At 40.4% G+C, this 14520-nt stretch overlaps 1 protein-coding gene across 1 annotated transcript in view; it reads right to left on the bottom strand.

The window, feature by feature from the left end:
• ST6GALNAC5 (ST6 N-acetylgalactosaminide alpha-2,6-sialyltransferase 5) overlaps positions 1-11003 on the bottom strand; it is a 248155-nt gene extending 237152 nt beyond the window's left edge. The window contains exons 1-2 of the mRNA XM_060202191.1: positions 10775-11003; positions 9674-9904 (exon numbers count right to left, since the gene is read on the bottom strand). Coding sequence (XP_060058174.1) covers positions 9674-9904; positions 10775-10789 — 246 coding nt within the window. The 5' untranslated portion in view covers positions 10790-11003. The remainder of the gene's footprint in view (positions 1-9673; positions 9905-10774) is intronic.
• Between the last annotated feature and the right edge of the window lie 3517 nt (positions 11004-14520).

Below are 14520 nucleotides of genomic sequence, written 5' to 3'. Positions count from 1 at the left end.
TCAAAAATGGTGGATTCACCTTCTCATCTTGGATGGAGCTTGCAGGAATCATGTTAAGTGAGATCAGAAAGAGAAGGATGAATATGGAATGATCCCACTCAAAGACAGAAGTTGAAAAATAAGAACAGAAGGGAAAACACAAAACAGAACTTGGACTGGAGCTGGTATATTGCACCAAAGTAAAGGACTCTGGAGTGGTGGGTAGCAATATTCAGGTCCTGGATCATGATAGCAGAGGAGGACCTGGGGTGAGGGGTTAGACTGTGTTGTGTGGAAAATTGAGAAATGTTATACATGTATCAACTACTGTATGGTACCGTTGACTGAAAACCATTAATTCCCCCAATAAAAGAGGAGAAGGAGAAAAGTTTCCTTTGCACACTAAGAGGCAACAATAATCAAGGTTAACTTTTTTTTTTTTGGCATTACAATTTAGAATTTGGGAGAAACGAACAGTTCTTTGCAGGATAGTAATGCTTCAAGCACCAGGTGAACTGAGTCTCCCTGATACTACTTTGCTCTCCACTATGTAGATGGTAATTCAGCTAAATGAGTGGTTTGGTCTTGAAATTCTAGGCAAATAATTAAACATGACACTCCTTTTGGCTTGCCTTACTTTTTCAGCAACACAAATCCTACTCTGATTTGCAAACTGTTTCAATTACATTGGCATCATGCATTTTACATAGTGTTTAGAGTGTCCATTGTTAAGTCAGTGGTTTGTGGAAGCTCTTTTTTTACCTATCCAGAGGCATATTCTCATATTCATCTCAGAATAATAAGATGTTTAAATATTTATTTCTTTCCAATAACTGGGTAGGCTGAGGCTCTTCATTTTAATAAATTCAGTTTAAGTAGCACTGAGTCGTTGCTTAGACGATATTGGCATTGAATTCCCCTTATGGTAATGACATTCATGTCAGAATCCCCCATGATGTCCTCAGCTCTGCCACCAGTCTGAGGCTATGTCACCATAACTCATCAATTCATTCTGATAATCTTTAAGCTTTCCTTCTCATTTAAAAATTCTGAGTATGCTTTAAGATATCAGATTAGCACATTAATGTAGAATCGAATAGTTAGAGAACTACAAATTGTGACGGGTTTAATTGATATTTGTGATGTACTTCTGTTCCTTTTCAGTAACTCCAAATGGTCAAAGCTCTTGAACCTAATTAATTTTAGAAGAAACTTGCAGTCTTTATATACATGCACTCATTTATTCAACAAATATTTATTAGAAATCAATTATATACTTGGCTTTATATTATAGTCTGAAAATACAATGAGAAAAAAGCACCTCCAGCTTCCAAGAGTTTATTGTCAACCAGGGGAGGTAGACACTTTTTGACAAGAAAGAACAATAAACTAGAGTAAGTGCTATCATGAGATTCAGGATATGAGGACAAAACTTACAGTTCAGATCTAACCTGGGCTACAAGTTAGAGAAGACTTCCCCAAAAAGCATGCCTCCTGAGCTGAGTGTATGCAACCGTGACTTTCATTTGGGAAATCTTATTAAATAGAGCAGGCAATATATATTCCTTGCTATTTTGCACCAAGGTAAAAGACTCTGTGGTGTAGCGGGAGGGGAGGCTCAAGTCCTGGAACATGATGGCAGAGGAGGACATAGTAGAGGTTGAACTGTTATGTGGAAAACTGGGAAATGTTATGCATGTACAAACTAATGTATTTTACTGTTTATGGTAAACCATTAAACCCCCAATAAAGAAATTTTAAAAAAAGTTTACGGGGTACAGGTAATCTTATCATTTAGAAAGAAGTAATTATTCCTTTTCTTTCTACATAGAAGATTCTTCACAGCCCAACTCTTCAAAGGACATACACTTTAAAAATGTATATACAAAGAATGTATAGGAAGCTTTCATAGTTTTTTTATTAATAATAGGTTTTAACTTTTTCAAAGTTGCTCTGATCTTTAATTTCCTTCATTCTGGGTTTGTAGGACAGTATTTCTATTATACTGCCACCTGACCCCAGCTAGAGTTTATGTAAAGTCTATAACAGATGTCGGTTTTTCTTTTTCTGTTTTTTTTTTTTTTTAGGATCTGATTGCAAATATTCTGTCTTTTGTCAGCAAATGACATCCAAATTTGTTGTATTGTGAGATATGAGACTTAGGTTGAAAGATATCAACACCATATTTTACAAAGACAGTTGAACAAGGTAGCAGAGTTAGCTCTTTTAAGAACTCAGGATTTGCCAAAAGAAAAAAAAAATCACAGAGACTGAATATTTTGAATTTAAAATCAATCTCCTTAAAAGTTTAATACCCAAGTTATTTACAAATGATTCATTGGCTGTCACATATTTACAAGCAAACACATATTCACACATATATGTTAAATAAGAGTTAATAAGTAATATAAGTTTATGTTGAAAAACTATTTCTAAGTTTAAAAAAGTACTTAACTTACTTTATAGATGAGAAAGATGCCAGAAATCACCTCTTTTTAGTGTTAACACCTTGATTTACTGTTTCCCAGTTTCTTATTCCTACTCAGAATTTGCTTTATTAGCTAGCCTTTCTCTCTCTCTCTCTCTATCTCTCTCTCTCTCTATTTAGATAAAAGCTTCTTTGAGAATAGAGACTATGTTATTCCTCTGTGATATCCAGTCTTACTACTATTAGATGTTCAATGCACATTTACTAAGGTCTGTGATTAGTTCAAAAGCCTAGAAAAATTTAGCTACAGAAATACACATTGTGGAGTGCAGGTTGTGGTCTACCTGGTTGACTGCATATATTACAATGCTCAAGGACCCAGCTTCAAGCCCCTGGTTCCTGCCAAATAGGGGGAAGCTTCCCCAGTGGTGAAGCAGTGCTCTAGGTATCTTTCTGTCTCCCTATCTTCCCATCCTTCTTGATTTCTCTCTGTCTTTATGCAATCAATCAATCAATCAATCAAAAAATAATAATAAATACACATCTTGATGATTAAAACACTTCAAGTAAGAATTCTTAAATCTAAAAGTGCACAAGAATCTTTATGAAAAGATGGTAAAATGTAGACTCCTAATGCCCATCCTCAAGTTTCCTATGTTAATAATTTATTCCTCTTATATTATTTTTGTTGCTATGTTCGTACTGCTAGATATATAAAAGGTGAGACATTCCTTTGGGAGGCAGCTCTGTCCTTTCTGTCCTCTTCGTGGCTCTGCCATACATACATAGCACCCTTCCTTCTTTCCGTAGTACCTATATTCCCATTAATTATCAAACTGATCTAGGGCCTAGAGTTAAAGTGGTCAGCAAGGTACATAAATACTTGACCAACTGGAAGCTTAGAATTTACTGGGCTGAAGGTGGGGTGAGGAGGAGGACAGAATTAGACAAGTAAACATCAAGGCTATTTAAAACATTATTATGTATTACAACAAAAAATAAAACAGGCTGAAAGAGGAGAGAAAATAACTCTTGAGGAGAGGGCTACTTGTGTGCTCCACAAGGAGATGACATGTGACCTGAAAATTGAATAACCAGTAGGCACCAACCAAGGACAAGTTCTTGAACAGGATTATTTCAGTGAGAAAGAACAGGAGTGAATGTGCCTCAGGGTTCAGGAAGAAACCACCACTGAAAACTAACTCATTCTGAATTTCTTTAGATTCAGACTGAATGCTTCAAAATCACAAAACGGCTCAATACATACTGTAAACATACAGTTGAAAACTTATATACTTTGCTAAAAGAAGAATACTTTTGGCATAATTTCTAAGTATTTTATGTATGCTTCCCCCCCCAATTTTAAATTATTTTTTCAACTCAACAGCTAATCATCCAATTGGACATCTACCAATTAGAAGTAATAGTACTACCTATTAACTCTATCATTTTATCTGAATAAGAGTGTACTTAAAGACTGATGGAGAAAAAAAGATAAACATATTATTGAGATGTGTACAACCATTACTGGGGGCTACTCCTGAAGCAGAGAGATGGACCTCAGCCTCAAAGCCCCCTGATCACAGATCTTTCATAAGTCATCCCAGGAAAGGGCAACCTAGGTGGCACTGAGCTCCCTCTGGATAAGGGTTTCTATCCACTGGAAATGGGAATCAGTTCACAGGTTCATTTCACAGAATCCACCTGATGGCAAATGACTTTATCTACCAAAGCCAGATCCTGGAAACTGGGAAATTTGAAGCTTTCCTTTGGGGGGTTGATTGATTTGTGTGTGTGTCTGTGTGTGTGTTATTTTGGTTATATATTATAATGTTGTTCTAAATGTAGAATTCTTGATGTCATAAAAATTGTTTCTTTCAGGCTGGAGATATGGATTGACCTGTCGACATCCATGTTCAGTGGAGAAGCAATTATAGAAGCCAAACCTTCCACCATCTATCGGCACCCCATAAAGAATTTTGGTTCAAACTCCCAGAGAAGGATAAAGAATAGGGAATCTTCCAATGGAGAGGTTGGTCGGGACATGGAACTTTGGTGGCAGGAACTGTGTGAAATTGTATCCCTGTCATCTTACAGTCTTGTTAATCAATATTAAATCAATAATAAAAAATTATTTTAGAGAGTTGGGCAGTAGCACAGTGGGTTAAGCACACGTGGTACAAAGCACAAGGGCCGGCATAAGGATCCCGGTTCGAGCCCCTGGCTTCCCACCTGCAGGGGAGTCGCTTCACAGGCTGTGAAGCAGGTCTGCAGGTGTCTGTCTTTCTCTCCCCCTCTCTGTCTTCCCCTCCTCTCTCCATTTCTCTCTGTCCTATCCAACAACAATGACAACAAGAATAACTACAATAATAAAAAAATGGCAACAAAAGGGGAATAAATAAATATTTTTAAAAAACAAAAAAATTATTTTAAAAAATCATGGTGTTGGGAGTCAGGCTGTAGCGCAGCAGGTTAAGCGCAGGTGGCGCAAAGCACAAGGACCGGCATAAGGATCCTGGTTCCAGCCCCCGGCTCCCCACATGCAGGGGAGTCGCTTCACAGGCGGTGAAGCAGGTCTGCAGGTGTCTATCTTTCTCTCCTCCTCTCTGTCTTCCCCTCCTCTCTCCATTTCTCTCTGTCCTATCCAACAACAACAACAATAATAACTACAACAATAAAAAATAATAATAAAAATTAAAAAATCATGGTGTTTACCTGCAGGTGGGGCACACAACCTTAGAGAAGTGTGTAGTGATGGACACACCATGTCTGAGTGAAAATTATGGCCTTGAAATGCCATACTTTTGTTAAACATGCTAAATCACAGATAAAAATGGAGTTGGTCATATAAAAAAAAAGTTTCTTTGCCGTGTCTGACTGATCTTGTCTGAAATCAATGACTCCCCAAAAAGCTGGAACCAGAGCAGTAATGGCAGCGTGTAGATATAGTTGAGGTAGTAAGGAAGAAGAAATACTTTTGATGGTGAAATACTTTTGATTAAAGGTCTGGGGCAAGAAGTTAGGATGAGAAACTGACAGAAAACAAAATACCTTGATGATCACTAGGAACAGCAAGTAGTCTTCACTTTGTCGAACTGGAATTGCAATTTCAGCTCACATTGTTTGCAAAAGAGGAAGTGGGGGATATGGCCATGGAAAGCGATATTTTAAGCTTACCCACATACTGCTCATCACTGACTTGACTTGCTGTATGTCTTTCAACAAATGCACATAGCGATTTAATCTCAACAGTAATTCAGTCTGCAGCCGTTACAAGACAAGACTATCATTGCAGACAGGCTGTAATTTGGGAAATTCAGGTGCTGGGGATTAGGACTACTTGTTGAATTTAATCTTGGAGGTACAATGTTAGTGCCATCATGCATCTGAACATACACACTACATATTCATCAGGCTTTGGGACCTCCAGCCATGGAAATGTGAACATTTTCCCAAACGGTATCAGTAAGTCTCTTCAGATTCTGTAAGTCAATAGCAGAAAGTCCTTTAGAATTCTAATTTGATATGTAGCAGCATATGGCTTGTTGGTCAGAACATTCAGCACACCCTGTAATTTTTTAAGGCCTGATGTGAGAGAAAGGGGGAAACAGCAATCAGAGTATCATCTGGTATCATGAAAAGAATGGGAAAGCTTTCATTTCTTGTTCTCCCCAATGTTAGCTGGGGGGGGGGGGGTAAAAATCTAGGAATAGTCTAACATGATTTTTACGTTTGCCCTTTGTTCTGACTTTACAGCGATGCCAAACAAAACTTAATTCAATAGAATTTTTTCAAAAACCATAAGTGTTTTACACATGCAGATAACTACCCTAAATGGGACTCTGTTAAATACAAGCCAACTAAAGAGTATCAGTAAAGAGCGTCAGAGATTGCATTTTGAGCACAAGTTTACATGTTTACATTGAGTTCAGTGGAGCAATTAGCATAACATTCGCATGAGATGGGATATATTCCTGTATAAGTACCGCGCTATCCGATTGCGCCACTGGAGCTCCGAGATGGGATATATTCCTAGAGGGGCCCGTGGTGGCACGTCTGGTAAAGCACACATGCATATCACACTGAGCAAAGACCAGCCCTTAGGGTCCTGGTTGCCACCTGTAGGGTGAAAGTTTCACAAACAATGAAGCAGTTGTGGTCTGGCGGGGGGGGGGGGGGGGGGGGGTGGGTGGGGGGGGTGGGGGGGGGTGGGGGGGTGGGGGGGGCGGTGCAGTGATAAAGCTTTAGACTCTCAAGTATGAAGTCTCGAGTTCTATCCCCTGGGCAGCACATGTGCCAGGGTGATGTCTGGTTCTGTCTCTCTCCTCCTGTCTTTCTCATAAATAAATAAAATCTTGAAAAAAAAAAAGATAATGAAGCAGTGCTGTGAATGGCGCTTTCACTATCGTTCCTTTCCTCTCAATTTTTTTGTCTCTTTCCAAAAATAATAAATAAATAAATATTTTTAAAAGAAAAGTATAGGATATACTTTGTTCATCCTTTATGAGTTTAATTTTTTGTGCGGTGTTATTCTTCTATTGAAAAAAAAAGTCATTTTGCTGTTTTTGTTGTTTGTTTATGTTTCTTACGGAAGCCTGGCAAAAGAGCAACTTAAATAGTGCATCTGTTTTGCCTGCTCCCAACCCAGGTTTGAACCTGGCGCCCATTGCATAGAAGAAAGCATGGAGGTTAAGATGTATTCTCCCTCTCTCTGTGCCTCTATTTCTATCTGAAAAACTAGCTCCAAGTGGTGAGGTGGTAAACAATAAGAAATAAAAGAAAATATAAAAACATTCGGCATGTTAAGCGCACGTTACCGGAAGTGGAAGGACTGGCATAAGGGGCTCTGTTTGAGCACCGAGCTCCCCACCTGCAGGGGAGTCGCTTCACAGGCAGTGAAACAGGTTTACAGGTGTCTGTCTTTCCCTCTCTGTCTTCTTCTCCTCTCTACATTTATTTCTGTTCTATCCAACAACGATGACATCAATAAAAACAACAATAACCAAAACAACAATACAAGAACCAAGAGCAACAAAAGGGAAAATAAATATTAATTTAAAAAAATTAAAAAAAATTCACTAGTCTTGGCTAGCAGCAAGGATCTTCCTGCTGACATTTACCATTTTAAATATTTATTTATTTATTTGATACGATGGAGAGAAATTGAGAGGGGGAGAAGAGCGAAAGAGAGAGACACCTGCAGCACTACTTTGGTGCTTGTGAAACTTCCCCCTGTAAGTGAGGACTGGCAGCTTGAACCTAGGTTCTTATGCATGGTAATGTGTTTGCTCAACCAGGCATGCCACTGCCCAGTCCCTTTTCTAAGAATTCTAAAGATTTCCATACATTTTAATCATTCAGATAATACTTTAGTTTATAAAATCCTTTTATGACTGATCATTTCAATTTCTCATGCACAATCTTAAATTTCCTTCCAAAAAATGTCTAGTTTTTGTTCTAATGAAATAAGGCGCCAATACATAGAAAACGGAAGTCAGTATATTTGTGCAAATAAACAGCTTTGAAAATGAACATATGTGTATCATATTTTGTTGTAGGTTATCAATATTAGCTGTATCTATCCAGCAGGAGAACACAGAAAAGAAATTATTAGGAATCCCTTCCCAAAGGCAAATCAAAGCTCTCAGCAAATTTACCTTTTGACACTCCAGTTAATCAAAGCTCCACAAGTGCCACTGAACAACAAACATGAAAACCCACTGGGTTCAGTGCAATCAAACACAAGTCACATAGAGATACAGCATTCATCCAACCAGAAACCAGTGTCAACTTTTCCAGAACTCAGCCCCTATCAGTATTTTGCACATGCAGATACAAATTATGTAATCAATCAGCAACCTAGAGAGAAATCTCAAATGTAATTGTAAAGTTATGAGATTTTCTACTTTTTCATTTCTGCATCTCTATTACCACCACCACCACCCCACCCCCCAAACACATGCACATTTCCTAATGAAATCTCTTCCTCTTCTGTTTCCCTAAATCCTTCCCTCCAAAGAATCAAAGAAACTTCCATTGATCTTCTCTGGACAGTCATCTTCCTCATCTCTGCACCCAATGGTACTAACATTTCAGTTCATAATCTAGCAATTCTTATACTGTTCTTTTGACTTCCTTTTTCCCCTCTTCTGTCTGTGTCTACTGACTGACCAACCTATATATCTGTGGTTCAGAATTCCTAAAGGATGGGTCTTCCCTTAAACTTTGACATGTCCTCCAAAATCCTTAGCACTACACATTGCACATGTGAGTGGAAACATTTTAATTGCCACTTAAAAAGTTTGACTTTTTCATGCATGACAAGAGGTATTTTTTTTACACAGAAGGAGCGCCAGCTAGAAATAACTTTGGTTTCATTTAAACCATAACATCTAGTAATATAAAAACAAAATAATTGGGTGGTTTTGAGAAATCCTCTAGTTTCAGAGAGCAGATACAGAATGGAAATTGTGTTTTAATACAAAAAATATATTAGCAGCTTCAAATAATGGAGAATACATTTAAACTGTATTAAAATATCTTTTCAGAATCTGGAAACTTGATTAGGTTTCTCCCAGAGGCTTCACACAATGAGACTTGAGATATATTATTCCAGGGAAAGAAGGCTCAACTTTTTAAAAAATTCATCTTATTAATTATTAGCCAAACCATGCAGCAGTTTCCTAGAAGGCAACTCAACAGTGAGTTTCAAGTCAGAGGGAGCTGAGATTGTGCCTCAAGCCTTCAAGGCCCGCCTGGGCACCATTTCCCAGGGTTGCGATAATTCAACCCAAAGTAATCCCAAACATATATCAGAGGAGAATCTTCTGAGGCAGAGCAGCAGCCCATGACTGATGGCTACTCGCCCTTGGGATCTCAATGGGAGGAGTGCTCTGGCAGGGTACCGGTGCCATTCCAGGCAAGACTTGGACAAACCCAAGGCTTCAGGTGCCTTAGCCCACCCCCTAGCTCCACAGTTCTGGGCATTGGGAGATTCTAGTTCCAGGACCGATTTCTGTTAGGAAATTACGTTTGGGGATCTACTCATCTCACCCCTACACCTTGCAAAACTTTAACTGGTTCCCCAGATAGGAAGTCAAAGGAAGTAGCAACTATCCCACCCACCCCAACCCAGCCGGTCCACTCCCGCTTCCAGTCACCGAAAGCCACCTACTCACGGCGCCTCCCAGCCCCGGGAGAGGGAGCGGGTTCAGGGATGCGGGGACCCAGGTGGAGTGGTGGGCGGGTTGGCGAGCGAGCTGTCACCTTGTGGTCCGCCACGCCAAGGTATCCATCCAGCGGCCGGAGTCCAGCTGGGGGCCCAGGGCGCGGCGCGGGGCTGCTCTCCGCCGAGGGCTGCGCGCTGCCAGTCGCCGCTGCCGGCTGCTGCTGCTGTTGCTGCGGGGGCCGCTCCTTCTGGCCGCCAAGACTGCTGTACACGAGCAACAAGCTGGTGCACATGGTGGTGAGCGCTAAACACACTGCCAGACCATGGCGCTGCGGGCGGGCGGAGAGAGCAGAGGAGAAAGGCTGAGAGCCGGCCCTGGAGCTGCGCGCCCCGCACGATCACCGGCGCGACCGCAAGGAGGGCGGGAGAGGTCCCGGGGCTGGAGGTGGTTGGGGTGCAAGCCCCGGAGACCAGCCTGCGGTCCGGGCAGAGGAGGCACCGGCCCCACGTGCACGGCTGGGGATGTTCCCGGAGCATCGCTGCTCTCGGCCGCTGCCTCTCAGATCTCTCGGCAGAGGGCAGGTGGTGCGCGGCGAGCGGTGGAGAGCGGAAGAGCAGAGCGCTCCAGCGGCGAGGACTGGGGGTGAACAAGGACTTTGGGGAAAGGAGGTTTGGAAAGGGAGCCGGGGTAGGGTGTGGGTCCTCTGTCCTTGAACGAGCTGGTGAAATTTTTAGCGCCCCCCCCCCTTGTTTTCCATCTATGAGGCTTCTACTTGGGCTATCCTTGCAAGTTTGCAACCCGACGAGATAACCAAGAAAGTCTGCAAAGGGTACCCCCTCCCTTGCAGTTTTTAGCCAGGTTGTTGCTTTTAGCCACCCCCTTTCTCCCTCCCCCCAAAGGAAAGCGCCCACCCTCCCTTTACCGCTTCGCCAGCTTTCCACTCGCCAGACCTCTCTAGCCTGAGATCCAGAGTCCAGGCAACCCGAATTCCCATCCCTGGCTCACGCATTCCCAGTCATTCGGACAGATTTCAGGAAATCCGAGGGAACACTGAGCAGGTGGAAAGTTGTCCCTTTGTAAAAAAAAAAAAAAAAAAGCTACCTGGCTGCGCTGGGGTTAGACGCCCCTGGAGCTCCCTGGGGACCCTGCGCCCAGGGGTCCCTATCTCTGACCAGAGGAGTTACAACAAATGACTCACCATCAGAGTCTTCATTTTGGGCACCTCTTTTGTGCGGGATTCTCAGGCACTTGCGTCCGGGGTCACTTTTTCTTGGAGGGTTTCCATGGTGGGTGTTGGGGCAGGGCAGGCTCTGATTTGAGCTCAGAAAGCCAGGCGCAGCTGAGTGGGCAGGGGAGCCACGGGACCCAGGAAGCGCCGCTGTTGCAGAGATTAGAGACAGAATTAAAACTGAACTGGACCCTTGTAGTCTCAGTGATCTACACAACTGCCGCCTGCCGTCGCCTGCTGGGTCCTAAAAACCTCTGCACTCCCCCAACCCCGCACCCCCCTGCCCTCAAATAATAATCTTTACAGCTGAGTGGAATTTCTGGGGAGAGAGAGTTAACCATGCCAATATACCCACCTCTTGGTCTGAGGGCTTATTAATCTTTTATGAAGTCATCAAGTAAAAAGGCAGGAGAACTCAGTTGGATTCTGAACATATAGCTATTTGAAAATTTGCAAACTGATTTTTTTTTTTTGCTTGTGGTTTTCATAAAAATGCGTCCATTCCCAAAGGCCAATAGACCTACTGAGAGCTTTCAAATTGATGCTCACAGCATACGTAAACCTAACATAAGGTCATTTTCTGAAGAAAATTAGTTATTTCAGTTTTCAATATGTAAATTTTCTAATGTCATTTTCCCCTTTCCATTGTTGAAATGTAGTTATTTTTACAAATCTTATATAATATCATAATATCTTTATATCATAATATCTCATCTAAATGATTTAATTCATTACATATTTTAAATATTACAAGCTTTGCCAGATCTTTGAGGTCCCTAGTGTTCATATAAATGATTTTAAAGTATTAAAAATTAGGCACATAATATCCTCTTGATTAACTGGACTTGTAGATTTTCCCTAATTTTAATGGAATATTAAAATTAACTGTCTACTGATTTTTTTCATGAGAAGCCTAAGACTTTTGGTGCTCTTTTAATGTTTGTCTGCTGTACTGACAGTACACATTTCACTTTTAGAATTTCATTTAAAGTTACAAAGAAGTATAGTTTTATCTTGAGAAATTAGTACCAAGTTGTTTTTTTTTATTTAAATTAATTAATTAATTAGTTAATTGCCTCCAGGGTTATTGCTGGGGCTCGGTGCCTGCACTGCGAATCCACTGCTCCTGGAGGTTGTTTTTCCCATTTTGTTGTCCTTGTTGTCATGCTTTTTGTAGTTGTTATTGTTGTCATAGCTGTTGTTGTTGGATAGGACAGAGAGAAATGGAGAGAGGAGGGAAAGAGAGAGAGGAGGAGAGAAAGATAGACACCTGTAGAAGAGAACTCCTGCAGGTGGGGATCCAGGGGCTTGAACTGGGATCCTTAGGCCAGTCCTTGGGCTTTGTGCTATGTACGCTTAACCCGCTGCGCTACGCCTGATTCCCAGTACCAAGGTTTTTTAGAAGAATGCTTTCTGCCTGTATTGAATTACAAATGGAATTTGTTAAGTGTCTGTTTTAGTTTCAAATAGATTTCTTGTGAAATTTCTCAGGGAGAATAGTTGTCTTAATGTATTACTTAACACTTCACCTGTAGCAATGTAATGTTAAAGATTACATTAAGATGGAAATGACCAGCAGGCCAAGTGAACCATAGGTACAATAAAGAGCCTTCTCAAGGCTAAAAAGGCATTACAGTCCTTTTTAAAATCTTCACTAATCATTCCCTGGACTGATGCTCTAACAGGAATTATTTTTAACTTACAAGACATCCATCCAACCTTAGCATTAAGAAAGTTAAAATTCTTGGTGCCAACAACCACTATCTATTCAGTTTGTTTGACGGAAGGCAATAAACACAAGGGAGTTAGCCTTTCAAGGAAAAACAAAAAATTCCCAAACACTGTCCAACATTGCCAGCCTTGAAGCTATTTATTCAATTTGTGCTTTAGGCATGAATGGTACCAGTTGTTAGGGCAGGAAAAGCAGCAGCCAGAGGAGAATCTTATCAGGTCTTGGCAATTCTTTATTGTATGGTTGCACTTGACACTCAAATTAGTGAAACAAAGGACCAACTTGATGAATCACTGCAAGCAGATTATCTGTGTTTCTCCAGGGCTCCTCTTGAGAAGCTACTAAACACAGCTCCTGCATTTGTTTCAAGATCCTTCTCCTTCCATTTAGCAAGTTGCCCAGTGACCGATAAAACACTTCTAATATATTTTGACATGCCAAACAGAGCCATCATATTTAAGATTTAAGCTCATGGCAGCACACTGGACATCTGTTACACGGTATGTCTGACCAAATTCATTAAGCTTATTATTTTTTTTTCTGCCTCCTGGGATAGCAGTTAGCTGGTTGTTAAATCCATTTATGAAATAGCCAGGGTGAATTTAAAAATGTAATTCTGAATGATATGATTTCAAGTTCTCTGATTTTCAAATATCTAACTAGACTGACGAGATTATTTTAGATAGCCAAATGGATAAGGAATCATAGGTAACAAAGGTCAAAATCTTCATGCTATTTAATTCTGTGATCATTCCATGATCACACACTATCTAATAGTTCCATTTTAGTAAATGCAGAGATAAATAACATGGATTTTGCTTTCCAAGAGCTTACAACCTAATGTGTGTATATATGTGCTTATGTGTATATCTGCTCATGTGAAGTATAAGGCAAATTCACAAACAGGCAGTAAAACAGAGTACTAGAGATTTAGCATGTATCAAGCTTAAGCTATGTTAAGCACCTACTGTTATTCAGCACCTACTATGTGTTAGGCAGTGCTTGGATCAGTAGATATTTTCTCTCCAAGAAATTCAGTCTATTTCTTAAGAAATATTATATGCTTTATGTTCTACAAAGAACTAGAAAGCAATTAAAACATTTGATTTGTTTTTCAGTTTCTGATTGTTTGCTTACTTAGATCAGAGTAGTATGATATTTAGGGGTACATACTTGTGTTTATGTAACTTTCTACCTATTTTGAAGTTAATAATTAGAATAGCTTGATGGAACAGGGGGGGAAACAAACAAACGAAACATATTCTCTGCTCCCTGATTCACTGAGACAAGTAGACAAGTCAATAACACTTTTTTAGTTCATCTAACTTGTCCAGTTCAATACAACATGAGTTGAGGAATCACACTTTGCTTCTCAAAAACCAAGTGGCTGAATTGGATTTCTCACCATTTAAAATTTTGCCATAGTTCTGCTTCTGGTGCCAACACAACCAATCAAATAGAGTTCTACTTATGAAAAAGAAAGGAAGAAGAAAGAAAGAAAAAAGGAAAGGCAGAGAAAAGAAAAGAAGTAGTATGTTCTATAGTGTATGTTATATGATAAGTTGAAGCAAGGATTTATGAAACAAGGCACGTAGGAACAGTGGAGGAAGTGGCATCTGGAGCTCAGAGTGAAATGGCAGGCTGAACACTAGGTCACAAAGCTTATGTATTGGGGGGGAGATTGCATTTGTTTCCCCAACATTAAGAAGGTTCATCACACATTATCTCAACAAAGAATTGAGGAGATAGCATGATTTTCAGGAATTTTACATTTTAATTGAGAAAATTGTGAACATTCACATGTTAGAACATGAGAGAGAGAGAGACAGAGAGCTAGAGGGAGAGAAAGAGAGAGATAAACAGAGTTGATACTCACATGATGATATCTGGACAGAGAGAACCTGACAGCTGTGAATCCCTTGGACATTGTCAGCACTCTGCAAGCCCTGCAGATGCTCAAATACTGGACAGGGAAACACCTAGC

Source organism: Erinaceus europaeus, chromosome 11 (genome assembly GCF_950295315.1).
Source record: "Erinaceus europaeus chromosome 11, mEriEur2.1, whole genome shotgun sequence".
Taxonomy (NCBI): Eukaryota; Metazoa; Chordata; class Mammalia; order Eulipotyphla; family Erinaceidae; genus Erinaceus; species Erinaceus europaeus.
This window is presented reverse-complemented; position numbering and strand designations above follow the sequence as displayed.